At 38.6% G+C, this 27,972-nt stretch overlaps 3 protein-coding genes across 12 annotated transcripts; all 3 read right to left on the bottom strand.

The window, feature by feature from the left end:
- Positions 1 to 744: 744 nt before the first annotated feature.
- On the bottom strand, positions 745 to 3,314 carry LOC121752918 (zinc finger protein SHOOT GRAVITROPISM 5-like). The gene is made up of 3 exons (XM_042148019.1): positions 3,006 to 3,314; positions 2,513 to 2,912; positions 745 to 1,831 (listed from the first exon to the last, which is right to left on the bottom strand). Exons 1-3 carry the CDS (start codon positions 3,058 to 3,060, stop codon positions 1,039 to 1,041), a joined length of 1,248 nt encoding a protein of 415 aa, XP_042003953.1. The 5' UTR covers positions 3,061 to 3,314; the 3' UTR covers positions 745 to 1,038.
- A 3,763-nt stretch (positions 3,315 to 7,077) lies between these two features.
- Positions 7,078 to 8,419, bottom strand: LOC121753220 (nudix hydrolase 17, mitochondrial-like). Its single transcript, XM_042148432.1, has 5 exons — positions 8,198 to 8,419; positions 7,973 to 8,084; positions 7,797 to 7,880; positions 7,582 to 7,710; positions 7,078 to 7,484 (listed from the first exon to the last, which is right to left on the bottom strand). The coding sequence occupies exons 1-5, from the start codon at positions 8,287 to 8,289 to the stop codon at positions 7,356 to 7,358; spliced, it is 546 nt and encodes a 181-aa protein (XP_042004366.1). The 5' UTR covers positions 8,290 to 8,419; the 3' UTR covers positions 7,078 to 7,355.
- A 3,165-nt stretch (positions 8,420 to 11,584) lies between these two features.
- Positions 11,585 to 27,269, bottom strand: LOC121752401. 10 transcript variants are annotated; one of them, XM_042147461.1, is made up of 23 exons: positions 26,956 to 27,269; positions 26,676 to 26,812; positions 26,137 to 26,288; positions 24,818 to 24,947; positions 24,578 to 24,599; positions 24,396 to 24,496; positions 24,120 to 24,301; positions 22,271 to 22,406; positions 22,024 to 22,191; positions 20,126 to 20,680; positions 19,556 to 19,654; positions 19,365 to 19,481; positions 19,149 to 19,250; positions 18,937 to 19,038; positions 18,727 to 18,846; positions 18,515 to 18,634; positions 18,303 to 18,404; positions 18,099 to 18,202; positions 13,218 to 13,289; positions 13,076 to 13,127; positions 12,820 to 12,906; positions 12,655 to 12,742; positions 11,585 to 11,880 (listed from the first exon to the last, which is right to left on the bottom strand). In XM_042147461.1, exons 3-22 carry the CDS (start codon positions 26,163 to 26,165, stop codon positions 12,689 to 12,691), a joined length of 2,454 nt encoding a protein of 817 aa, XP_042003395.1. In that variant the 5' UTR covers positions 26,166 to 26,288; positions 26,676 to 26,812; positions 26,956 to 27,269; the 3' UTR covers positions 11,585 to 11,880; positions 12,655 to 12,688. The 10 variants fall into 10 exon arrangements, with proteins under 10 accessions (XP_042003395.1, XP_042003386.1, XP_042003391.1 ...); XM_042147452.1 differs by having other exon boundaries at positions 24,396 to 24,599; XM_042147457.1 differs by having other exon boundaries at positions 18,515 to 18,616; positions 24,396 to 24,599.
- Between the last annotated feature and the right edge of the window lie 703 nt (positions 27,270 to 27,972).

The following is a 27,972-nucleotide window of genomic DNA, read 5'->3' as shown; positions in this document are numbered from 1 at the left end:
ATTTAACACCATCGTGAATCGCGTTGGAAGCGGCGTCGATATTCCAGCTGGCGGATTCCATTTCGCGGATCAACTGTTTGGTAAAATGCCTCACAGATCTCAACGCGTAAGCACAACGACGAAATCAGTAATGCTTAAACTATGGAACGACACCGTTTCAAGAACTGAGAAATTTCCGGCAGCGCTAATCGTCTTCTCCAATAACCTATTATTCCAGTTAATTTCTTTCGAACTTTCCCTCAGCGAACAAATCCGCGACGATTTGAGATCAATTTCCCGCTGCATTTTCCTCATTTTTTTGAAAAAAATTAAAATTCTAATATTAACTCTTAATCCGATCAAAATGTAATTAAAATCCATTGACTGTTAAATTTTAACACTTACGTCAAATTCGGACCAAATGTGACCCGTTTTTATTTGTGAGAGACCGAATAATTCAAAAGATAATGTTTGGATCAAAATCGTAAAATCGCAATATGTTAAGGACCAAAAATGGGCTTTAGTCTTCATTTAATTATTTTCCACAACTTTTTTTTTTTGAATTAGTATTTGAATTAGTATTCTTCATTTGAAAGCCAAACATAAGGTGGAAGCACATTAATCACGTTAGGAAAAGGAACATGCTCTGATGAAATGCCATTGATGCGCCTTATACCTTTTTCTATACGGAAATAGTCAGATAACAGAGAACTCAGCCTCTTGGAAAAAAACATTAATAACAGAAATAAAAAAGCTCTCATAAAATACAAAATAGCAGAAAAAGCTTCCTGAAAAAAGCAGCTACGAAATAAATGAAATAAATACCAAATTTGATACAATACCAACTTCATTAACCATCTGACATCCCCACCTACCCTTCTTTTTTTTAATATCACAACACTCCACTGAAATATTTCTTCCACTAAATATACCTACACAAATGTTATGTCAAAAGAGTCCAAGTCCATCATTTTAATAGTATTAAAAACTAATTAAACTCGAAATAAACAAACATTCGTAATACAAGTCAAACTTTTTTTTTTAAATTTTTTTTTATGATCAGTTTTTCTTGACTTCCCATTCCCTCAACGCAGCCGATATGTAACCGCGCCTAATCGAGTTTGCGGCGGAAGCAGAGGTTTCGGCGGCCCCAGGGTGGAATCTGTGCTTGCAGGAGTGGCACGTGATCTGCAAAATGGTGGCGCTGAGTTGCTGCGCGGCCTGCTCTTTGAGCGCCTGCGCCTTCTCGAGCTCCGCCGCCGCCTGCTGCCGGATCCTCTTGGCGTTGGCGAATTCCTGCTCCGCCAGCTCCCGCTGCCGCTTCGCCGGCTGCCGCGCCTCCTCCGCGTACGCCCTCTCCGCCATGGCCGCCCGCAGCTGCTCCTCCGCCTCCTCCCTCACCGTCGCCGCCGCCACGCTCGTGCTGCTGCTCCACATAGGCGAGTACCGGCTGCCGGCCGCGGCGACGTTCTCAGCTTTGTCTCCGATCTCCGACGACCCGATCGAGAGCTGCAGCTGAGTGGAGTCGAGGTTGGTTGAGTTTCCGGAGAAGCCCAGGCTGCTGCTGCTGGCTTTTGTGAGGAGCTGCAGCTCGAGATTGGGCGGCCGGGATCTGTGCCTTGTGGGGCCGGCATTAGCCATGAATATTGAATCTGTTGGTGCTGCAACGTTAGAATAGCCGCCTGCCCATGGCCCGGCGCTTAAATTGGTGTCGCTGGAAGGGCTTGACGCCGTTCTCGATAAGCAGGCAGCGGTTGCAGTTGCAGCTGCAGCTGCTGCGTGCAGCGGGTGGCAATCCGATCGGAGCCGCCCCATGCTGCAAGCGTCTTGATGCTCGATGAAACTCTCTACCCTGACAAAACCAAGAAACAATTTTCACATTAAACAATGGAGTACTATAATTTTATGAAGATGGCTGACTTGAAAATGATTTAAAACAAATTAATTCTATATATAGTGCGATCTATGTTAGATTAGATATGTTTTCATATGGAATTAGCTTTAAATTTGAGTCATGGTGCAGTTTGTATAGTCACATTTAATTATTAGTCAGGTAACTACACTCCCATGCATAGAATGTTTCGAATTATAATATGAATGATAATTCAAGATCTAATATAAAATCCTTGGAGTTTGGGAAGCCAACCCCAAAGGGCCCTAGCTGCATTTACAAATTATTAATACAAAGGACTGACAACACTGAATAATCAAACCTAGTCTATTAATATGCTTTTATCCTGCAAATTTGTTGGGAAAATGATTTGACACACACACACACACACACAATATCTTCTCTCTATAAAATGAAATCAATAAAACAATTATGCAACAAAAACTACATAAAACATTCTTGCACTGAATACAATGTGAATGTTAAATGAAAGTACCGGACAAACATACTCACTTGGTTTTTTGTTTCAGAATAAATGAGTATTATTATTGTTATGTGACGTACACAAATAATAATCAAAGGAAGAAGAGGGGAAGAAAAGTATGTGTATAATAAATGTATGGGATTGGGGCGTAGTCGTACCTAGAGAAGACACGGCCACAGTCACAGGAATGGCCGCGGGTCCCACAGGTCTTGAGGTGGGCTTTGTAGTCGGACTGAACTGCGTAGCCTTTGTTGCATTTGTCGCAGACCCACTGCTTCTGGTTGCTGTGCTTGCGGCGGAAGTGCTTTTTGATCCCGACGAGATCGCCGAGTGCGTGGCAGGGGTCGTGGTGGAGGCAGCTCGACTCCGGGCACACGAACACCCGCTTCCGAGCCACCGGCGTCTCCCTCTTCAGCAGCTTCCACGGCACCTTGTGCCGCCTCCGGTGCATCTGTAGATTCTGGTCTCGCTGGAACCCCTGGTTGCAGATCTCGCACACGTACCGATCCGACTCCAGCAGGGTTTTCGGAGATAGGGAAACCACTTCCGCATCGGGATCTAAATTATCCAACAATATTACTCCATCAAATTTTATTCCTATTTCAAATTCTAACTGCCCTTGTTATTAGTTACTATCATATAAATATATACCTGGAGTGCCGGCGGGTCGGCGTTTTCGTCTGCTGGTGGTGGGGCTATTCAACATCGGAGATGATGGATTGAAAATTGAGGGTTGAAAGAAGGTAGAACAAATTGAGAATATAGAGAGCTACAACCGTGGGTGATATGAGGGAAACATGATGAAAAAGGGGACTTCTTTTGGTGAGATTTCCAGCCTTCTCTCTCTCGGCAGCTTTAAGCTTTTTCTTGCAACCCTTGTCTTTCTTTTTAAAAGCTTTGAGTCTCAGGAATCAATCAGTATTAGTAATAAATTGAGAGAGAAGGGAAGGGTGTGGTGGGGTTGGGGTTGGGGTTGGGGTTGGGGTTGGGATTGGGGTTGGGGTTGGGATTGGGGTTGGGGTTGGGTTCAAAGTTGAAACCAGCAAATGGACCGAAGAAAGAAAAAACATCCCCACAAGCCAACAAAACAACACTCATTATATGATTTTATGGATACAGTAAATTTTTTTATTTTTTTGCATGCATAAATACAACTGCATATATACGTACACGTCAAGGGTCTAACTTTGGTCAGTTCCCCATATTCTCTATCTATCTGTATATACTGTATCTCACTTCACCTCATTCCAAAATTACAAATTAGTCCCTGCCTATGCATCTACTCCTATCATTCTAAAGTACTCTAGGATATTTTTATTTATGGACACCCCACGTCATAGGTCATTAGCAATGGGGCGCCCTATGGCGCGCCACGTCATCAGTTTTATCCTCCTACCCCCACCTGCAATAGGGCGCCCTAAGGCGCGCCCTATATGTTAGTATTAATTTAAATGTTATATTATTATTTTGTTAATTAATGTAAATGTTTTAAAAAATGTAATGCAAACTAAATTAAAAAACACAATGATTAACTAAAAACCGGCGAAGATTGCATTCATTAAACATAAGTTACACGTTTTGAGTTGGCTAAAATCTACGCAATTTCCAACTTCCGGCGCAGCTCATCGATCAACCCCCGGAGATATTCGGCTTCGGCGAGGTCCGTACACTTCTTGAGCATTTTGTGCGTATGCAACAACGTCCTCGCCATCGAGGCTGTTGCCAACTTCTCGTACGTGGCGGTCGACGGGTGCGGGGGTCGGGAGCGGGACCTCGATCGGCGATGGGTCGGCGGCGGTCGAGGATGATGTCGCCACCGCCTTCCCCTTGGCCTTCGCAGCCTTGACGCCTATGGGACGCAGGGAGGACATCGGCGTGCCGGAACTCTCAATGTCCTCGTACGGCCGGTTGAGGTCCACCGGACGAGTTCCGCTTTCACCGCTCGTATAACCACCAACTTCAGTGTTCTTCGTCCTCTTTGACGCCCCGGTGTGCAGAATCCCGCCTTGGAACTTCTGCTTATCCCTCAAGAGCGCCCAGATGGCCTCGTGCCTAAACTCGCCGTACAGGGACTGGTACGATAACAGCGCTTTGGAGCGCACGTCGCTCCCCTCGCGCACTTCTCGTACTCCGAAAAGAACAGGTTGATTTGCTTCTTCAACTGGTCCCTGTGCTTGCGTAGCTGCTCCCGTTGCCGCTTGTACGCGCTCGGCGGCTTCGCCGATTTGTAGCGCTTGGCGATGCGCTCCCAGTACACCTGCTGCCTCTGATTGTTCGCGAATATCGGGTCCTCCGATATGTCTACCCAACACCTCTCCAATATGAGGGATTCATCCGGCTGGTAGTTCGTACGGCTGGGGGCGTACTCTTCACAATTTCTCAGAGGTGGCAACTTCTGCGCGCGGTGCCGGGCCCGCTTCTTTTTGGCGGGGGCAGAAGGGGCGACGGGTCGGTTTGGAGACGGCTCAATGTCATCCAAACCGTATGATTCCGTGCTGAATTCGGGATCGTACTGCGTATTGTCGTCGAACGGTCGATATTCATCCGGTTCTGTACCCGGCCAACGAGCCTCCCCAAACATCGGACTCTTGGGACTTGAATCTATTTCGTAGTAATAATAAAAATTCGAGTTTCGAGAGTGAAATCGTGAAATGAAACGTTAGTAATGAAGGTGGGGTATGGGTATTTATACAAAAAATTGAAAATGCGTGCCATCGTCCGCGACCATCGTCCTCCGATCCCGCAATGGGGCGCCCGATGGCGCGGACGATGGCCTATCGTCCGCGTCGTCGTCCGCCGATCCCACAATGGCGCGGACGATAGGCCATCGTCCGCGACATAGGGCGCCCTATGGATCGGCCGCGGACGAAGGGGACGGACGATGGCGGGCACCCACAATGGGGGCATCGTCCGCGCCCAAGGACGATGGACGCCATAGGGCGTGCCATCGGGCCCCCCATTGCGGGTGCCCTTATACTCCCTCAGTCCCGGCTGATATGACACATTTCTTGGCCGGCATTGAATTTTATGAGTTATTGGTTAAAGTATTTAATTGGAGAGAGAAAATGTGGGCATAGGTATTAAAATAAAGAGAGAAAGAAAGATGAATAGTATTTTAATTGGAGTGATAAAAAGTGGTTGAGTGTATTAATAGAGATAGAAAGTTCCCAAAAAAAGAAATGTGTCATCTTAATTGGGAAAAACTAAAAAGGAAAACGTGTTATCTTAAGTGGGACGAAGGGAGTACTAGGTAGCATTATAGAAGTATATCATATACTACCAAGCGCTTTGGTTAACCTACATAGTTGAAACATCTCAATCAAATCACACCAAACGTTGTATATTCTGAAGAACGAATGTTGTGGTTAGGCGAATTTTTGAAAATCTGATGTATGTTCTTGAGGAGAGTGGAGATAGTTGGACACGGTAGATGATTTTTATGATAGAGTTTATTTTTTAATCAAAACATATTATAATTGTGATTTATAATTTTTGAAATAGTATAATTACATTTATCACGATAAAAAATTTCAGGGTTAAGACACATTTTACACAAAGACACAATTAATTTCAAGGTATTGTAATACATGGTATCTCACACGAACCGCTGTCGTTCTCATCTATGACCGATCGGGCTTCGCCTTTGAATTTGCGTTTGTTTTGAACTATTTTGTACTAGTATTTTGTTATGTGCAGATGGGTTATAAATATATGACATGGTGGTCATTGGAATAGTACTGAGTGCGTGGACAACGCTGAGCTAGCTTCTTATATACATGCTTGAGAGGACCGAATATCGTATAGTGATCTTACTAGCTACTACTAATGGATGCGAGAATATGTTTTTCAACACATGAAGAAACTATGATCTACGATAGCATATGCGAAAATTTCAAAGATCAAGGCCCTAAGAACACACTTTTCTATACTTGTGTTATTTAGGATCAAAAGCATCACCCACCCGATTATACAATAAACTCTCTCACAATATCTTCATCAACAATACCCTTTGGCCGACTTTAATATATAGAAAAAATAGTGTATGATTTTGAAAGTTAATTTTAGCATATATACTTTCCAATTTAATGTTCAACTACGTTGAATAGATTATTAATCATATAATTGATATCTAAATTTCAAATTATTTGTTTTTAGCACAATTTTTTTAAGGGTATCAACATATAATGGATCCTTATTTACTCCCGTAATCATTTAAACCCTCAACCTAATGAATAGAGGAAAATCAACTTACTAACTACGGTGCACTTCATTGTAGCCTAATCAAAATTAATCATTCCATAAAAACATACTATTAGCCACACCAAACTTTAGAGATCAATTCTAACATACAAAGCCAAGTTAAGTCTTCGGCCCAATTAAAAATTCATTTAAATGCCAATATAATATTTTAAATTAGCCCAATTCTTTCAGCCTAGGAAATTTTAGGCCCAGAAACAGTTGATAGTCTGAGCTGCCGTTGTCTCCATATTATGGGCCTATAAAAAGTGGACTATATTTCACGTATTTAATTTTCAGCTTAAATTCCAAAAGACAATCATTTATTCTTCATTTCCAAGTTCAAAGTAGCATTTGTAGTTTTGTACAAATAAGAATTCTCTGTGTCATATAATTATCAAATTTTCAGACATACATACATATATTTATTTATAAATTTGTTTAGCAACATCTTCCACCTGATAGATCATAAAATCACAACGCGGCGTTGAAAATGGGTAAGAAGCGTTTACTCATTCAGTATTGGCGTGCAGTGCAACAAACAAGCTTCCAACGAAGCTTCAGAACAACTTCAACTTACGTCGAAATTAAATGCAATGTAATGCAACAACCCAACCTCTCTAAACTAAACATATCAAAGAATTAAAGAATTGAGCCCCCAATCAATTCCTACACCTTGCTAACTAAAATTCAATTCCAACTTAACTACTAATCACCACCTTCAACATCCTAGCTCCTCTTATTTTCAAAAATGAGGGTTCCCCATTATAATAATCTACACGGTGACGGAGCTCGGGCCTCCTCTGCTTTTTGCCCTCTCTGGCATACAAAGGCGTCGAGCGCCTCCTTCATCCATGACCGCGCGCACACTTGTCTAGCTTTGTCGACTGTCATCTACAAAAACACACACACACATTTGCATAATCAGCAACAAATTTTCAATACAAGTAAGATCATGATGAACACACATGTTTGGTTGCGAGTTGCATACCCAAACGCGTTGGCGGAGATCTTTCTCCGGCCATACGTCGAGTTCCTCCGTCACCAGCAACGAGTACATCGACGCCTCGTGGGACTTCTCTTGCCGTTTGCTTTTGAAAATCCATTCCCCTAATTTATGCTGCAATGCCAAAACACACAATTATTAACACAAAAACCTAAATTTGAGTGAAATTAATGATAATTGATGCGAATAGCTGTAGCTACCTCGAGGGATCCGATCACACCGGCTTCCTCCAACGTCTCTCTTAAAGCCGCCAATTCGATTTCCTCGTCGAGTTCCCAACCGCCCTGATCATTCGCAAATTGAAAAAATGTTAGGAATTAGTGAAATTCAATTCATAGTTATTGAGATTTGGCGATTATTGATTTGATGATGTTACCTTAGGGAACATCATGCTAGAACTCTTCTGGGAGCTTATCAAAAGCACCTCCAAATCCTCAATTAAACTCCCTTCGATTTTGTTGCTCTGTTTTATTCTGTAAGGTATGCATCTGCACCAATTTCGCAATCGTCAGAAGATGAAGGGATTACAACGAAATCAACATTGAAAATCAGGGGTAACTGTGAGGAAATTTCTCATTATAAATAGGAAGGAAATACATACCCAACAACTAGACGAAATCCCTGATTATAACGCTGCAGATGTCTGCCTGATCGAGAAGGAGAAGTCGCCAGTTTCTTAATTTGGAGAGTCATAATCGAAAGAATAAAAATAAACAACTCTTTTTCAGGAAAAAATCGAGGAAATTGAAGAGCTTTTACCCAGAAATTTGGTTTGTTTTTGTGAAATTGGGGAGATGAAAATGGATTGAATAGGCTATTCCATCTCCATCCGTTTATATAAAGATAGAAAAAAGCAAAAAAGAATAAATGATTGGTAAGCAATTTTCAGTTTGATCCGTGTGAGGAAATATTATATTATTATTTTATTATAAGAAACGAGTAATAATTAAATAAACGGTATATAGTTAGGCTTTGTTGGTTTTATCTTATGCATAAACGCGGCTACGTCGCTTTCGAATGGGATGTTTATGATGAAGACGATAGTGGACTGTATAGTCAGGTTGGGCGTGTAATAATAATAATGGAATAATAAGAGCATCTCCAATAACCGGCGTCACCACCGCGACGCCGATTTTTCGCCGACGCCGGTTTGACGCCGAACCATTGGAACCGGCGTCGGCGAAATCGGCGTCAAAATCGGCGTCGCCATGCCGATTCCCGCGCTGACGCCAGTTCCGACGCCGATCCTCACGGGCGCCATTGTGCGTCCCGGATCGGCGCCAAACCGGCGTCGGATTTAAAAAAAAAAATTTTTTTTTTCGAAAACACTATATATACGCGCGTTGAACCTCATTTTCATTTGCACCACTTGTTTTAACGAGTATTCTCTCTACCTTACTTTCTGTTCAAGATCAATTTAAGAAATGAGTAATGCCGGTGGTAGTGGTGGGGATGCGGATGAGTACGAGCGTATGATGAACGAAGAGCTAGATGCCTATACGAGCCGTGAGGTTGATCGATGGATGCAGAGTTATATGCAGCCGGCGGCACCTCGCCCACGACCAGTTGTCCACCGTCGACAAGTGGTGCATCGTGATCATGAAGCTGCACATCAGCGCCTGTTCACAGATTACTTCGCAGAGGAGCCGCGTTTTGACGCCAACCATTTCAGGCGTCGTTTTAGGATGAGGCGGGACTTATTTATGCGTATTGTTAACGCATTGGAGCAGAGATATCTGTATTTCCGCTTCAGGCACGATGCGGCTGGCAGACCCGGCCACACCCCTATTCAAAAGTGCACTGCGGCAGACATGTGGGACGAATACCTCCACATCGGTGAGACGACTGCCATCGAATGTATGAAGTATTTCTGCCAGGGCGTGATCGAAGTATTCGGTGATCAGTATCTCCGAAAGCCTACCCCCGAAGATTGCCGGAATCTGCTGCGGATGCACGGGGATCAGCACGGGTTCCCGGGAATGCTAGGCAGCATAGATTGTATGCATTGGGAATGGAAGAACTGTCCCGCTGCATGGAAGGGGTTTTACACGACCGGCTACAAGGGAAAAAATCCCACGATGATCCTCGAGGCCGTGGCTGATTACCGGTTGTGGATTTGACATGCGTATTTTGGGATAGCCGGTTCGAACAACGACCTAAACGTCCTCAACTCGTCGCCCCTTTTCAACGAGCAGTGCCAGGGCGTCGGTCCGGCCATCAGTTTTGTCGCCAACGGCAACCAGCATGATATGGGCTACTACTTGGCGGATGGGATATACCCTAGGTGGCCCGTCTTTGTGAAGACGATCCGGTGCGCATCAGATCCGAAGAAGGCCTACTTTGCGACGCGGCAGGAGTCGGCGCGAAAGGACGTGGAGCGCCCATTTGGTGTGCTTCAAGCTCGATGGGCTGCAGTTAAGGGACCAACGCGTTTGTGGCATGTCGACTGCATTGTTGATATAATGTACGCCTGTATTATCATGCACAACATGATCGTCGAAGATGAAGGTGTACAACTGACTGATTGGGCCACCGACGATAATGAAGCAGGTCCAAGCCACGGCGTCACCACCGCCAACGTACGAGGTGGGGTACCGCACGATGAAGAAGCCCTCCTCCAAGCACATGCCGACATGCGTCAGACGGAGGCTCATATTCGACTGCAAAAGGATTTAGTTGAAGAGTTGTGGGCGCGGAGGATTGCAAGGCGTTAGTTTTTATGCAAATTTATGTAATTTTTTAAATGTAATTTTTTTAATTATTGTACTTTTTTTTAAAAAAATTAATGTACTTTTTAAATTTTAATATTATTATTCGAATTTTCCGTATTTGTCTCGTAAATTAAATTCCGTATGTTGATACGAGTGTAAATTAAATTATATAATTGTTATTAGTGATGTGGATAGGTAGTGTGAAGGCTATGTGAGGGCTATTTGATGTCCAGTTGATGTGGCAAGTTGATGTGGCAGGAGAATTGTAGTGCTGATGATGTGGCAGTGTAAAGGCTATTTGAGGGCTATTTGACGTCCTAACTTATTGGAGATGCTCTAATGTTTCCATCAAAAAATATCTTGATGGGGGCAACATTTATCTGACGTGGATTGGAGAATCCTAGTCTCCTACAGCTCAACCAAGATGAGGATGAGGATATCAAACGCTGAAAACTGAATTAACTATTTTTTAATCACAATTCTAAGTTCTAACAATAACTAGATTAAGGAAACAATGCCCAATATAGTCAAAGTGTGTTAACCCATGTTTTAAATACGATTAAGCAGATTTAACCATTTTTAGTATTGCGTACGCTGTTTATATTTCTTATTTTCTTGCGGTTTAAGTACAGAAAAGAGATGTTGCATCATCTGTATCTATACTTATTAAAAAGATGCTTTTTATAAAATTTAATTTGCCTCAGCCTATTATACTCTCATATATATATTAAAGTTAAGACAATAGTATCATGTTATATATTTATTTAATTATTTATCTAGTTTTAGTATCATCGTAAAAGTGTCTTCGAAGAAAAATTGATTATATTTATAAACAATTTACCGATTTGAAATGTAGGTTTTATGTAAGGATTATTTCATAATCTACTATCAATAATTCTTTAAAATTGATAAGATTTATTTAGTTTTATGTGGCGAGCACGTACCATCATGCTGATAAAATTAAAAAGTTAAATCACATCCACTTTATCAAGCCAATGTGTGGATGATCACTCGTATAAGGACCCATTCAGACAAAAAAACAATGGAGATATTTTATGTGGGCATTGGTACACAACTCAAACAAGAACACAATGGAATGGTGTTAAAGAACTCGAGATATGACATCGGTGGGCTACTCGAATGTTGGTTACTTGTCTTATCCCCACAATACTTGATCTCATATATAGGGATGGATGTATATATATAATATAGGTTATATTTTCTACAGATTTAGATTTTCAAACTGATTGAATCTCTAAGTAAGCACCAACATTATATAAGCTAACTAAAATTTTCAAATGCCAAGAATTAGAGCACATTAGAGGTATCTTTCACAATGTTAGTTCATTGGGTACAAGAACTGTAAACCAAACCACAAGTCTTAGAGGAAAGTCACTGAAGATGCTGAAGAAATATCGAACGTCCAAACAGCAAATGCTTAAACTGTATATCACAGACTGTAGCAAATTTTGCAAAATTATTTCAGAAACGAAGCCAGAATCCGACGTAAGCACGCCTTGGTTGTAAGGAAATCTTCACATTAAACGCCCGGATAGCAGGACACTGCAATAACCTGCAAAAGTTGATATAAAATCAGTGCCAGAATCAAATAATATCGCGAATTTTTTAAGGTAAATCTTCACAGTGAACAATAATGGAATCGTTAGTTCAATATTTATGATGGCAATATTTGGACTCATCTATAGACTTTGCAACGGCTAACTCACAAATTTCCATTTTGGATCATACGTAGCATACTGAACACAATAAGTTGAAATATTAAACGAATTGTAATCTTACACGTTACAAAATATTAAACGAATATCGTATTCTCAAACGACCTTTATGGTCATTGTCAAAAATATCCTGACTTTCACCCAAACAAAAAATTAGTACCTGGCTTATTTAACTAATGACAAATCTAACATTGGATCAAATTACTGGTAAATGGTGCTGGTTCATAATTTCATATGTTATCTAAGTATCCCTTTGCCTATATTTCACACACTATAATTAATACATCTGGGTCCAAATAAATTTTCAAGTATAGGAAATATGATTCGTAGCAAATCACATAGCTCAAGTAATATTATGCCAGTTGCACGGATATAAATATTGTCCTTCTTAGATTGGATTAGACGCGGGTGTCTAGATAGATATACGTAATATATATGTGAGTAGATCTGTTCCGCATACTATTTTTTTTTTGGTCTCAGCTATAACGCATTAACATGAATTCAATCCAAGACATACTAGATTAAAAACTATTTTAATGTCTATTTATGCATCAGACATGACCACTCCAATACTATTTAGACCCAATGGGTTTAGTGCTAAGAAACCATACCAAAACATTAAGGCCATATGATTGAAAGAGAAGCTTATTGTGCTTTAGGACTAGGGTCTGCAGACTCTGCACCAATCTTTGGCTCCTCCTGTTAAATGTGCAAACACACATCATTATATGGGTATATATATGTATAAATCACAAGAAAATGAACACAAAACTAACATCAGCAGACAAATTGATGTCTCGTAGCAGCTCCCAGCGTTCACTTGTTAGGTCTAATATTTCAGTTTCACCATCATCATAAGTGACCTAAATAAAACCACGAAATGGGCAGAATAAGAACATGAAGAGAATAATCACAATTCAAGATCTAATTAAATTTTATGCATATCTGGATCAAGAAGCTAGTCAATTGAAATAAGTTCTTTTGCAAGTATGGTAAGGGGGACCACGTGCATGTCACAAGAAAAAATCTTACCTTGTGGGTTTTGTTTAAGTCATAAAAATCCATGATTTTGCCTTTGTAAAACCTACAAACAGAAAAAAATCTTAACAGTGTAAGGACACAGTCTAGAGCTTCTAGCTTCCGGTGCTGAATGGCTATAACTATGAATACTTACTTTTGATCAAGCGGCCACCAAACTTTTACCCTGCATCCGATCACCTCTCCACCAACAGTTTCGCTTGCAGCTCTTAATTTGGAAATGAAACAAAATTTAGGTTGAATTTAATGTGATATACAACAAAAATTGCAAGTGCGCGAACATCTATTGAATGCACACATTACTTTTGTGTGCCCTTATCAAGTATAGTAAATAGATTACTTAAATCATGTGTATGCTCCAACAACCCAGCTACATTATGAGATGCTTTTATGAAAACAAGCCAGATTAGTACATTTTTTGGGACCAATATTCCACCCAGTTAGGTTTCATTTATCTGGAACTTTCTTTTTGCACGCCAAAAAAAGTTGAGCCTTTCAACATCCTTACATCAAAAGACACAAGAATGTTCGATAACATTTCAAACAAAAGTTTTTACATGACCTTTCTGGGAACTTATAATTGAAAAGACAGTAAGTACTGCATGCACAGAAGCCGAGAGGGGGGGGGACGAGTAGCAACGGCCAGGTAGCTCTGAACTAATGCATGTTAAAAATTAAGGACGGTCCTAAAAGGAGGTCAGTTTCCATATGTAACAACTTTGTCCACACATGCATGTAAGCTCAAAAAAAAGCATGATATTCAGAAATATTACCGTGATTAAAAAAAAGAGTTACCAGCCGTAAAAGATTCAGTTCATAAGTGGTCGGGGCCAAAAACTACTCTTAAACTTTCTCACTTTGATGCAAATTAGGTATCATTGTATTCGAGTTGGAGAAAACAAATGAGTTTAGATTTCTTTCAATGTTCCGGTATGATCATCAATTAACAGAAAAATCACAGTGAGATAATCTTTATTTTATTTTCAAGGATGACAAGAAACACTAAAGCCACCGCCACCGCCACCGCCACCGCACGAGTGGGCTTTGGGCTCCTTTCACGGGTTCATATGCGTAAATAGAATAAAAGGAGTCTTTTCGTATCTAAGGTTCTCTTATTTAGAACGGGGCCTGTTGCCCTTGGGCAGAAGAGGGTTTTCAAATTGCTTGTTATCATTCCTATTCAGTTAAAATTCTTTATGGACTAATAAACATCAGCTCCATTATCGTTTCGAGGGTGTTTGGCTGAGTTATTAAGCTCCTTAAAACAACTTATAAGTTGTTTAGAACTTATAAGTTCTTGATGAGTGTGTGGCCAAATAAGCTCCTGAGTTGTGAAAGCTACAACAGCTTATGAGCTTCAAAAAACAATAGGTTCATCAACCCATCCTTATTTATTTCATGGTATTATAATGGCAAACTAAGAATTAATTTACAAAATACCCTTACTATGGTCTGCTATTCCCAACATATAACCTTCCAATTTCATATCCCCTTGATTTTTTTCTCTCATCAGGACTCTCTCTAACTCACAATTCTCTCTCTAACTTATAAGCTTACTTTGACAACATATAAACTGTTTGAGACTATTGTATATGCTCTTGAAACATCTTATTTAAAATAAGCATAGCCAAACACCCTCGTGCTCTAATATGCCTAGCATGATTACATGCAGAGTGGAGTTTGTGGAAACTTGTCTTATCTGTTAACAAAGTAAATATATGCATACTCCAACTTATTAGTACTATTTTCTATTCCTAAATACATCCGGAATATGAGCATATATGCTTGTTTAATTGTGATTATCTAATGGTCAAGGAAACTATCCTTTTTAAACACGGTCATCTCATTGGCTCCTTTTATTGCTTGGTACGATGGCATTCATTACTATCAAATGTTTCAACTTCATTAGAATCATAGATCAATTATCTCCAAACACAACTAGCCTTTTGAGAGAATATTTTGAACGACGTTATTCAAGTCGAGCCAAAATGAGCTGAACATATTCGTCAAAGACATGTTGTCAAATGGAAATTAATAGTGTGTGGAAAGTTGTCTTCAATGTTAATACGTATGTGAAGTGATTGATATACACACTATTCCTTACTTTCTAGAAATTGATATAACTACCAGCGACATTCCAAGATATTGTGCACCACATATGGGAAATAATAGGAGCCCGCAATCTCATAGATAGGCATCATGATCCACATGGAAATACTCATCTAGGATTTCTATTATTTAGAGCGACATTAGTTGCACCCATGGAGAAGAGATTCCCATTTGGATTAATAGTATCCGGTTTGGTTCTCCTTTACTCTAACATGCTTACTTGATTAAACATTAAATGGATTTCTTCTAGACTTATCTTTTTCGTTAAAAAAGTAAATATACTCTTGCTCAAACTTATTGTTACGACTATATTCCTAAATGCATTTGGAAGATGTGATCATATATTTAAATAATTGTGTTACTATGTCTATTTAAATATGATTATCCTAAGCTTGTGGCAACTATTTCTCTTATTTGGAACGGCGCTTGTTGCACTTAGGCAAAAGAGACAATCTTTTCTGATTGCTTTATCATTCCTATTCGGCTATAATTCTTTTAGAATTAATAGAGTATTTGGATTAGTTCTTTATTACTCTGACAAGCCAAGTATGATCAAATGTAAAACAGAAATCGCAAAAACTTGTGTTATTAGTCAACAAAGTAACATACTCAAAAATGCATTTATTGCATGGTACGATGGCGTTGTTTCCTCACAATATTTTCCGACTTCATGAGAATCCTAGGTCAACTGCCTCCAAACGTGACCTAAATTTTATAGTATATTTTGGTTATTGTTATTTGAATCAAATGGGTACCAAGCGGAAAATAAGCTTGGCATATCGGGTTAACACATAAGGTGAAATCAATGTTATCAAATAGCGGATATGGCGGCGCCATGGCACTATGGCATGGCGTTCTGTGGTGGAAATGCCATAGCAACATGGCGCTGCCATAGCACCGCCATATCCGTCATTTGACAACATTGCGTGTGTACTGCATTTAGGAATGGGGCATTATGCAAGAAACATGGATGTTAGAGCTATATTTTATGCTTTTTTAATTGTTTTAAGAGTTTTAGATGTTATATTTTGTTATTTTCCAATTTTTGAATTATGTATAAATAATAAGTATTATTTTATTTATTTAATTATTGACCGCCATATCCGCCATACTAATACGCCATATCCCTGTTGCGGTTTTTAGGCGAACCGCCATAAGCCGCCACACGAGATTGATAACACTGGGTGAAATAAGTTCTTGACAATTGGGTGGAAAATTATCTTCGATGTTTTACATTTTAATATCCATGGTTATGGATTTATTGGATTTTTGGGGCTGAAAATCGTTGTAATACCTAGCATCAATTCAACCTCGGGCAAAACTCCCTTCAAAGTAATTTATCGTTGCCAACTTGTTAGCACTTATTACTGTTGTTAGGGGCACAGGAATGCGTAACGCACAAAATTTTCTATAATTTATCATGGAACTACTATCGAAAAGAAGCCTTTTCTTACTATTTTTCTTTTTTAGTTTTGTTTGCAAGGGACAAAGGAGCTGTAGGAGCATTGATCTTAGACGCATCTTTTTCGTTGATGTGGCTCCTTAGTTTCTTTCCTTCATGTAGGAAGCGTCAAGTGTTAAGTGTAGCGGTAGGACCCGAGCTTCTTTCTTCAAAGACTTTCTCAATCGGGGAAAGAAGGACGTGTTGACTCTCCTAAAGGTGTTCTCTCACGGGAATCACTAGTAGGTGATCGTTGTTAAACGGTTAGAGATGATGGAGAGAGATATTGAGATGATCAAGGGATATGGAAAGTAAATGAATTAAAGAATGAATAGATGGAGTCAAGGTGTTGTTAGGAGCGTGGGGCGCACCTAGGGGATTAGATGAAAACCCTGGGCAGCGGGGGGGCACCCCCACATATGAGGCGCAACAGTTCAAATAAAAAGAAATTATGCTTATATTAATTGCTGAAAAATTATGTTATGCAGGTATTAATAGTTATTAAAATCTAAATACTTACACCAGTTGTACTTAATAAAGACTTTTAATACTATAATAATAACTGCCATCTACCAGCAGCTGTACTCCAATTAGTGAGAAAATGAAAGGTTTTAAATATAAGCAACCCTAGTACTAACAAATAAATATTCAAATAATTCTATAACCCTAACTGTCAGGAATTCCTTGCTCAAGTTGTGGGAACAGCTAACTGTCACTAATTAGGTCAAGTTTCAAGTCATGCGAAGTGTGAACAACTAAATTCGTTAAGCGGTCCTTCCCCGCCTTTTCCGCTGACCAGAAATAATTAGCTCCCCGACACACTAAGCCAAAGATTTGAGAAATTGATATCTGAACCATTATTAAATGCAAGATTCCTAAGATAGCTTCCACATAGGTATTGAGAAGCATAGAAAAACTCAGAGAGAACTAGTATTACTTCCAAAGCGGATCACATAGATTATACTACAGAGCAACAATTTTAACAAGTACAACAACGATTTTAGTGAAAATGGCTCCAATTTAGTGTTTGGAAAGTCTCTACAACTGTACATTACATATAATAAAAAGAAAAACCACAACCAACTAGGGGTGAACACATTTGATTGACTAGCCAGAACAAACTTGACTCTTTATCCAAAATTTTGGTTCTTAATCCCATTCTTGTTTATAGTCTCAAATCTCAATAAACCTAACCATATTGAAAAAACTAATTTTATTTTATATACTCATCTCTTTATATAGGCTGAGCGAGGGGAGGGGTTGAATTTTTTAATCTTTACGGTTTGGTATAGTTTGTACTGAACCAACAGAATCTCACTCCTACAATCACCTTAAACATATAACCAAAATCATGTTTTTGGACTAGTGGAAAATACTTTTATGCATACTGATAACAGAAAAAAGATATATCTAGATCACTTCTGAGATCCACAATATCAAATAAAAAAACAGATAACAAGGCCAGACCTCTTCCCTGGACGTGGCATGCTTCCTTTTAGGTTTTCTTTACACACTTCAGCAGATCGGGATTTAGCTTGCGAAGACATTGGTCTACATTGAGAAGGCAATGTCTGCCCAAGACCATAGAGTTAGCGATTAAAACTAAAAATGGAGATAAACACCATGATCATTGCGTAAAATGCTTAGGATTTATATAAGGTCGGTGATTACCGCAATATCTTCTTTTAGGTCTACTGAAAAACTAGATTTTCTCCTATTTTTCTTCCCAGGAGACATCTTCGTCAAAGACGATTGCCCTTTTTCAGAACTGCTCTGTATTCCATCACAATGCCATCAGGTTAGCAGTTAGATACTTCAACACAGAGAAAGACGTCGCAATCATTGTGTAAAGTGCTTAGTATTTATAAAAGGTTGGTGATTACCTCGATATTGTCTTTTGGCTCTACAGAAACAACAGTCTTTCTCCTTCGTTTCTTCGCAGGAGATCCCTTCTTCAAAGACTCTTGCCCTTTTTCAGAGAGGCTCTGTATTCCATCAGGATGCTATCATGTCACCGGTTAAATACCAACAATCAGAGAGAGACACCATAATCATTGAGTAAAGTGCTTAGTATTTACACAGGGTCGGTGATTACCACAATATCTTCTTTTAGGTCTTCAGAAAAATGAGGCTTTCTCCTACTTTTCTTCACAGGAGACAGCTTTGTCAAAGACCCTTGCCCTTTTCCAGAGTGGCTCTGTTTTCCATCAGAATGCTGTAATTTTAGCGGTTAAATACTAACAACAGAGAAAGACGCCATAATCATTGTGTTAAGTGCTTAGATTTATAAACGGTTGGTGATTACCGCAATATCTTCTTTTGGGCCTTCAGGAACAATGGCCTTTCTCCTACTTTTCTTCACATGAGATGCGTTCGTCAAAGACCCCTGCCCTTTTACAGAGTGGCCCTGCATTCCATCAGGATGCTATCATGTTGGCTGCTAAATACTAAAAAAACAGAGAAAGATGCCATAATCATTGTGTAAAGTGCTTAGAATTATAAAAGATTGGTGAATACCATGATATCTTCTTTTAGGTCTTTAGAAACAATAACCTTTCTCCTACTCTTCTTCACAGGAGATACCTTCATCAAAGACCCTTGCTCTTTTTCAGAGTGACTCTGTATTCCATCAGGATGATATCATGTTAGAGGCTAAATACTAAAAAACAGAGAAAGACGTCATAATCATAGAGTGAAGTCCTTAGTATTTATTTATACAAAGTCGGAGATTACAATGATATCTTCTTTTAGGTCATCAGAAACAATAGCCTTTCTCCTACATTTCTTCGCGGGAGATGCCTTTGTCAAAGACCCTTGCTCTTTCTCTGCACGGCTCTGTATTCCATCAGGCTGCTATCATGTTAGCTGGTTGGTCATAAACAAGGAGTGAAGTGCTTAGGATATAAAAAAATCTCAGTGACTACCACGATGTCTTCTTTTAGGTCTTCAGAAAGAATAGTCTCTCTTCTTTTCTTCACAGGAGATACCTTTATCAAAGACCCATGCCCTTTCCCAAAGTGGCTCTGTATTCCATCAGGATGCTATCATGTTAGCAGGTTGATTTTAGCTTTTAAGTCAGTGGTAAAAGTTACCAATTACACCCAACAAGAAAAGGATCATAAGCAAGGAAATTAGAGAGAAGATAACTACCACATGAATAAAAAGGATTGAATCGTATTGAACTGTGGTTACCTGGGTATACAAGCACTGTTGTCTCCTAGCAGTATTATATATAACCTTTACACGACAATTATTAGCAGGGTTGACAAACCAAATGCTAAGAAGTTGGACATAATGGATAGTTATCTAAAAGATGACTGCACTCTCTTTTATCACAATGTGTGAGATCTACCAAACGAATAATTTGAATTAAAACCCTTGAGGATCCAAGCGTAGAATCCAATTAAGAGACACAATATTTACAACATAATGACCAAAAAATAGAATTTTCTTGGCCACTAATTGCAACGAAATCAAGGTCCATCAACAATTACCTTAACAATGCTGCCTCTAGTCTGATCCTCATCCTCCGACGCCACAGCCACTCCTTCACTAGTAGGCTCTAACGTTTTATTCGGTGAAACTCCTTCATATCTTTTAGTCTCTTTCTTCATTTTACTAGGCTTTGGAGAAATGGAGCCGCTGATATTTTTGCCTGCCAGCTTGGGTGACAAATTCTTTGACATTTTGGTTTTTGCTGGACAGTTTGTGTTTTTATTTTTTTTACCACCTGATTTCATTGACCTCCAATCAACCAACATCCAGAAAGGATCATAGCCTTCATCTGCGTTTTTTAGAGAACTTGGTCTACGAATTCTCTTTCTCCCAATAGGCAACTCTTCTGGTTTCTGTTGTGGCATGTGCATTGCTTTGCCTAATTTATCAGGATCATCAAGAGAATGAGATATCATCCCTTGATTTTCATTGCTATTGTCATCATTTTTGGAATTTTGAGTTTCATTGCCCTCAATTTGATTACATAAATCAACTTCTACTGTTAATCCCGCTTCCCCGGGACTAAAAACATTTTCAACAGTATCTGTTGAGTCCTGCATAAGAAATTACAAAAGTAAACAAATGTTGGCAAAAGCATGTCAGCATATTCGCTCTGAGAAAATCAAACAGTTCAAGTATGAGATTTATCATATTTAGTTACTAGTTCAAGCCTCACTGTCATAAAAGAATACGATAGCAAAATTTACAAAATATAATTAGAAAACTCTACCAATACCCACCATATATAAAGTGCATAGTCTCAAACCCTAAAACTCCAAGAGGTGGAGTTAGAAATTGATAGGATTAGATTTTTATATATGGTATATCTTGTAGAGCAAGTTAGTGCTTTCCAAGTTCTGTTAGGACTTTTGTATGTATATAGGTTTTTTGGCCAGTTGATGAATATAGAGAAAAGTTCCTCAACGTCATGTCTCTACATTTGATAATTGCTAAACTCAGTATGATAGGTAGGTATAAAACTAAACCATGCATTTCATGGACAGCATTAGTTTAAGACGTGTATGTTGTATAACAGATCCCAAAGACCAGGATACTGCACCATGAATGACGTAATTGGAGTGCCCCGCGTACTAGGAATTGTCTACAAAAATTGAGTTAAAGAACCTTCCTTTCATTGGAATGATAATGAAGATGACAAAAATGTATCAACTCTATCCTTGGTCAATGATATGTCAGGGAATGGAATCATGGAAAAAATATTAGTCTTCACTTATAGTCAAGTTATAGAAGTAATGCACTAGCATGATAAAGCTATTGCACATGATAGTACTAAATGAATATCCTACCAACAAGAATAGACATCCCACAACTACTTATTCCCATTTTCTTATCTTTTCAAGTTGTGCTCGTCATTCCTTACAGCCTTGCGTTTTAAAAATCAATATTTTACTCAAGATTGTATCTGCGTATTGGTCCAAAAACTATTATGTTTTTAAAAAGCTTTTGTGTTTACTGAAAGCATTTGATAATTGAAAAGAAGCAACAAACTTTCTCTATTTTCAAGTCTCAAGCTTTTAAAAGGCATCGCTGGACATGATAATGATATTAAACACTAGGCTGAGGCAGGTTACACGCAACAAAGCAATGTGTCTCTGGTGTCTAGTGTTAGTTATGTACATGATATAAAAGAAACGAGGCAGAATATCTTCCACAGACTAGATTAACAGGCATAGATACATGCTGTAAGTAGGTGAGTGGCTACATAAAGAATCTAGCTGGTTTCTTTGCTCACAGAAAACTTCAGTGTAAGTCAGCAAGGGAAAGCATGGAATGTTATTTACCACACATAAATGACAGCAATGGCTAAGCTTTGGCATTGTCTACTAATCTGCTTCAAGTCAAACTATGGAAAAAATGTAAAACTGGTGAGACAAACCGTGATTTGCTTTTGGGTTGCATCCTGAAAAAGTGATACAACTACTTCAGCATAATCCTCAATAGGAGCATCCAAACTTTCTACTGCTTCTGGAAGATATGTTTTGAGGTCAGCAGAGCAATTCTTCAATGTGTTCCCCGCCAGCTTGAAAGAAACTGGTGCAACAATCTGAACCAAAAAGAATAAGAGCGGGAGACAGTAATATGGCATGCTAATCATAGAAACTTACAAAATAAGATAGAATTACCTGATTCTCCTTCCTCAAATTATTAAGAAGGGTCTTAACAAGCACCAATGAGAACTCGTCATAGTCCACGTTGTTATGAATGACCGTCGTCATAATTTTCTCCATATTTATGAAGACTTCATAAGGATGTTCGGTTCTAAAGTAAGCAAACAAAAGATATCAGTGGTAGAAATGGGTGATTATAATACAAAATCCAATATTTGAGAGGTTTTTCGCTTTACCCCCTACTTTTTTTTCTTTACACTTAGCCAGGTGAATTTGAAATTTTTGCTAGGAATCTTATATTCCAAAATGTTCAAGAACATTTGCAAATGTAAATTGTAAGAACATTTTTTTAAGAAAGTGCAGGAACAGGAGCTTCTTCATAATTATTATACGCACATACAAGCATGAATAGAGAAGAGTCGCATGAAATAAGGCCAGCAGTTAGCCGTGCCAGGTGTACAACAAGGAATGGGTGGCAATTAGTCAATATTTTAGCAAGATAGATCCATAAGATGAAGGGTCAGAATTTTATCTACATACTGAATCATTTTACTCTACTTTTCTATCTCTGTCTTTCATCTAATATCCTCTAATTCACTGTTGTCTAATCAATCTTCTGGGATTCTGGCGAAATTACTCATTGAACGAATTCTCAACTCGAGGATTTGTCACATACTAATAAATTTCCAAAAATATTTTTAAAATATACTATCAGATGGCCATGTACAACTTTTGGGATCTCAGATGGAGAAGTATTAATGAAAATTATGAAATTCATATAGCAAAGTATAAGAACTAATGAAGTTTGGATGAGGTACTAAAATTAAACCTAACATATATGATAGGCAAATACAAGACAAAATAATCACCATAAAATATAGATTTTCCTTGAGGGAAGCATAAATTATAGATTACTCCCACTAGATGTCTTTGGATAAGCATCAACTTTTAGTTTATTTATCTTTCGTACTAAGAGGTCCTCTGATTCATTGTCAGGTGAAATCCAAAGACCAAATAGAGCCATACTTAAGAGTCACCACCAGTACATGTAAATAAAAGGATTTAGACAGGATAACTGATCTGGTATATGCATTAAGAAGAGTATAAAAACAAGAAAGGATAAGAGTTTGGACTCTGGCCAGACACTGTCTATAGCATCTTAATTGTGCTACATTTTCCACTTTTACCAATGTATGCTCCTGAAGTGTCAACTTGTCAAAGTTAAAACTACACTAGACTTACACCAGATTATAAACTACATTTGCTGCAGGTAAATAAGATGCATTTGTTCACAAATCACAACTACCAGAACCTAAAATAAATGGTACAGATTGTAAGAGCTTAAGGTTGTTCAAGTCGAGTTGAGTGAGTTCACTCGAAGTAAGAAACAAATATTTATTCAGTACTGGCTACCAAGTCAAATACCCAAAAAACAGAATTTAGAAATCTGTTGTTTCATCTGACCATTTAGATAGAGTAAAATCTCCGATTTTTATTCAAAAGCTCATAGTGAAGAAGAACTTTTATCGAAGAACTAAGTAAATGAGAAGCTGTTTTATAGGGTCATTTCATTGAGTTTTGAAACTCCTTCTGTTGTCCATGGAATAATGTCTAGATAGTTTCACCATGAAGTTCTGGAAAGTTTTCTATTCTACTCCATAATGTAATACAAACCTATAATTTCACAACAAAATTAATATTCTATAGGAATTAGAACATTTGTAAGGTAAACAAAAGGTATAATGGTGCTGCTACCAACAGAATATTTATATCCAGGAGTAGTCACATTCATGGTAGAGAAATACCAAGAAAATGATTATCAAGCAACCAGATGACAATCACCATAACAGGCTGGCTCTCTTACCTGATTCCACCTAGGAATAGGTGAAACATGTGAAGAATGGAGTCATGCAACTCGAGGTCCAGCATCATGAGACATGACTCGCTGAAGGACATAGTATGAAGGATGGACACGGCTTTTGAATATGCTCGCCCATACATGCAAGGAAACCTCCCAAAAGCACTGTTAGCTATATTGAAAAACTCCTGCAATTAATTAAAAAGGTTTATCAATTAATCATCAAAACTGGGGGAAGGGAAAAGTAAACAAGACGATGAGAACTTGAGAAAAACAAATTACCTTCATATCGACTTCCCCATAAGGTTCGTCAGGTGCTGTTATTCTTATGATCTGACTAATACAAGAGGCCACTGAAACTCTTACATCCAATTCAGAATGTCCTATGAGATCTCTGGTAATTAGAGCTTCTTTACACGGTTGAAGAAAAGTCTCCAACAGTTTCTTATACTTTTGAGGCGTACCTGATAAAAGATGCTCCAATTTCTGACAGGAAATCAAATAAAAAATTACAACATAGCAGATCCAGGAAATGATTGTTAGCCTAGATGTAAGAATGATATCGAGTTTTAACAAACAAAATGAACAAATAGATTTAGATGCAGAATTAAGCATCTTATAATGAATGTATACTTACTTTATTTGCTTCAATTCAAGAACATATGAACAGAAAAAAACTCTGATAGAGGGAAATTATAGCTTACATCAAGTCTTTCGGTAAGCACTTCTGTACAATCATAGGGTTTAAGAAGCTCACTCCCATACTCCATGAGGGATTTCTTCAACTGCTCAACAATTGATGCATCTGAGGCACCAGCATCACTCATGTTTTTGCTGAAAGAATGAAGCACCTATCTCTTAGAAGTAGAAAATTCAAGAAAAGTGACCAAAATGCAGATGATGTGGGGAAAGGTGCTTTATAAGGGACAGAAGTGAATCAAGATGTTGAATTGTGCAAAATGAAAAGCATGCATCAACAGCACAGCAAGAATCATTTACATCAGCATCATTAACAAAAGTTGTTGAAAAAAAATTGTGGAAAAACGCCATAAATAAGAGAGAGACTCAAAACCATTTGTTTGAATTGATATATTTACTTTGGTGAGTAAAATCCAGTGAGAAGATTTTACAATTGAGCAATGTCAAAGTATTTATTGCATAATGCAGAGTGCGCTATAACACATTTTTAGCTGTAACGAAAAGTTCACCAATTGGTATACATCTGGAATTTGATAGTATAAGGTATTCTCAAAAATATTTATGTGATTGCAGTAACCAGATATTACTTGCTGTTACTCCTTTGTGATTGCATTAATTTTCTACCATGATAATTTGTCAGCATTGTTTGTTTTTACTTGCTCTCATTTTCATTTCCTAATTCAAAACAAAATTTTCTTCATATCATTAATTTCTTCAGATTACTTTCCAAACTACTCCATACATTCAAACTTTTTCCTTATTAATTCAATTAACATAGATAGTGTATTTAATACAATTCGAATATTTTGTGTCTTCATGTTTTTCACTTTTCCCCTTTATTTTAAACAACTTCATACTCATATCAAGCTGATCTATTGTCTCTCTCTATTTTACATGTATGTGTTCTGATCCTGCCTTGGGTAGATCTGAACATAGTGTTATACTAATCAGCAAAATTTAAAATTCTCTAGCATTTTCTTGGTCCAGTATATCTTCTGCTTGCTGTACCATATGCTTAGACAGGAAATTTCGTAGGAATCCAGCCCCCAGTCAAGTTTTCATTTCCTATTATGGTCCCGTCCCTCTCTAGCATCTTTAACAAATATTTTGGCGGAACATCAAATTAAGATAAGCATATTATTTGAGGGCACCAAATCGAACTGTATATTTCAAAAAAAAAATCAAGAGTCCAACTCTACTTGGCAATATTCCAATATCTTACAATGCAGTCTATCTTATTCCGTCTTGCCTAAATCCATACAGACAACAGATTCAGTTTCATATTAACAACATGATCAGAAAAATAAATTCTGTAAAGTGATACCATTTTAGCCAGGAGATGAGAAAATGCATGACCAAACAGTATTCTCAAGCATGTGACACAAGTCCCTTCTGATTCTTTTTTGTGAGTTCATTTTCAGTATCACAACATTGGACAACTATCTTCAGCTGATCCATAGGATCGCTGCAGATTATCTGTGAGAAAGCAAATATATAGATTATTGAATCTTAATTAAACAGTGGGCTAAACCAGACGAGCTCTATATTGATCTAACAATAGTATGAACTGTAAGCAGAGCCGCCTCTCAACAAAGCACGGCAGAAATGTGAATATACATATATATAACTAAAAAACTCCCGAGATGGAAAATTTTGCTCATTTCTATGGAGTCAGCATCTGGAGTTTCGTGATTTGATGTATTTAAATTAGAAATTGAAAAGAAAAAATGCAGCTTTGAGAGTTTCATGCCATATCTAGAGAATTTCGCATACCATCCGACACTAAAAGCCTTTCTCTGGAATAAATTGACTAAATACATTTTCCATGTGTACTCATATGCAACATTTCGTTAGATATCTTACTTAAATCAATTGTCAGTCAGACTATCGATGTATCAAGTCCAGAAGAGCTGCCATTTTGCGAGCAATTACATGCTTTTGCTCGTTAATACTGACTGAACGCAATTGTTTGCTCCCCCGACGTATATGAAGCTAATTGTCTGCATTGTAGAAAACATTGTCTAGGTTACACTCAGGATAAACGGCAATCTTCTCAATCGTAAAATTAAATAGCAACAATAACAATGGACAATCTTCACTAGGGCTTGCTACATGTTGGTGCATCTAATTAAAAACCATATACCTCTAAACAAAACTCGCCTCGCCTGAAATAAATTCGCAATGGACCTCAAGGAGCAGCGCAAAATAAAAGGGGACAAAATAAGCGGCGGAACACACGGCTTCCGATGGTGGTGGCGGCATGTGAACTAGTTTGAGCCATCAGCAACGTAATATGGCGGCGGGGTAGGGCAGTTACGGTGGCGCTAGAGAGACTAGACGCTTCATCTTCTGCAATATGATCGAGTTTGGAGTCTGTGTAGTCAATAGTTGAGTCCTCGGCTCACACACATCATCGATTAGTGCGGCATTTGAGGTTATGGAGTCGAATATATGTTCATAGCATTATGCATATAAACTAAGTTATAAATCTCCTGTAACGGACAACAGTACTCAAAGCAGCACTTATTTTGCAACGGAAAAGGAACAAAATCAAACAGCACTTAGAGCATCCACAACGGTGGTGGGAGTGAAGGCCGCCGTCCGTGCCAGCGGCGAGGACGAGGAATGCCGCCGCTGCGCTCGCGCCGTGCCAGCGAGCAGGTGACGTGGCTGCTTATGATTGGCCAACGGCATAGCCGTTGCCTTTGAATTATTTTTTTTTATTTTAAAAATCATTTTTAAATTATATAAAATGATTATAAAAAAAAATTCCAAATCCCAAAAATATGGCCGTTTTTTTCCCGTTTTTTCTGAATTTTTTTTAGTTTTTTTTATTTTTTTCCCTCAAAATCATCTATAAATACACACATTCATCATCCATTTATCACATCAATTCATCTCCCATTCATCCCTCATTCTTAAAATTCTCATACAAACTATCAACACATTCATCCCTCATTCAAAACCTCAAATTGTGAAGACGCTCCACAACCAGCACGACCCGAGGCGGGTTCTTTTTGCGCAGCGTCAAGAGTCCGCGCGGAAAGACGTTGAAAGAGCCTTCGGGGTCCTTCAAGCCCGATTTAACATTGTGAAGGCCCCGGCTCGGCTGTGGTACGTGAATAATATCGCCGACGTCATGTTCACGTGTATTATCTTA

The sequence above is a fragment of the Salvia splendens genome, chromosome 10 (genome assembly GCF_004379255.2).
Source record: "Salvia splendens isolate huo1 chromosome 10, SspV2, whole genome shotgun sequence".
In the NCBI taxonomy this organism is placed as follows: domain Eukaryota; kingdom Viridiplantae; phylum Streptophyta; class Magnoliopsida; order Lamiales; family Lamiaceae; genus Salvia; species Salvia splendens.
Note: the sequence above shows the minus strand (reverse complement) of the source record. Positions and strands in the feature narration are given on the sequence as shown.

Coding starts and splice junctions, on each gene's coding strand:
- LOC121752918 (XM_042148019.1), bottom strand. CDS start 3,060: ATGTTGAATAGCCCCACCACCAGCAGACGAAAACGCCGACCCGCCGGC. Junction 2,913..3,005: donor CCGACCCGCCGGCACTCCAG/GTATATATTTAT, acceptor TGGATAATTTAG/ATCCCGATGCGGAAGTGGTT. Junction 1,832..2,512: donor TGTGGCCGTGTCTTCTCTAG/GTACGACTACGC, acceptor TGGTTTTGTCAG/GGTAGAGAGTTTCATCGAGC.
- LOC121753220 (XM_042148432.1), bottom strand. CDS start 8,289: ATGACTCTCCAAATTAAGAAACTGGCGACTTCTCCTTCTCGATCAGGC. Junction 7,711..7,796: donor GTGTGATCGGATCCCTCGAG/GTAGCTACAGCT, acceptor TTGGCATTGCAG/CATAAATTAGGGGAATGGAT. Junction 7,485..7,581: donor ATCTCCGCCAACGCGTTTGG/GTATGCAACTCG, acceptor GTGTTTTTGTAG/ATGACAGTCGACAAAGCTAG.
- LOC121752401 (XM_042147452.1), bottom strand. CDS start 26,165: ATGCATTTTCTCATCTCCTGGCTAAAATG. Junction 18,405..18,514: donor AGCCAAAAGACAATATCGAG/GTAATCACCAAC, acceptor GATGGAATACAG/AGCAGTTCTGAAAAAGGGCA. Junction 18,203..18,302: donor ACCTAAAAGAAGATATTGCG/GTAATCACCGAC, acceptor GGTCTTGGGCAG/ACATTGCCTTCTCAATGTAG.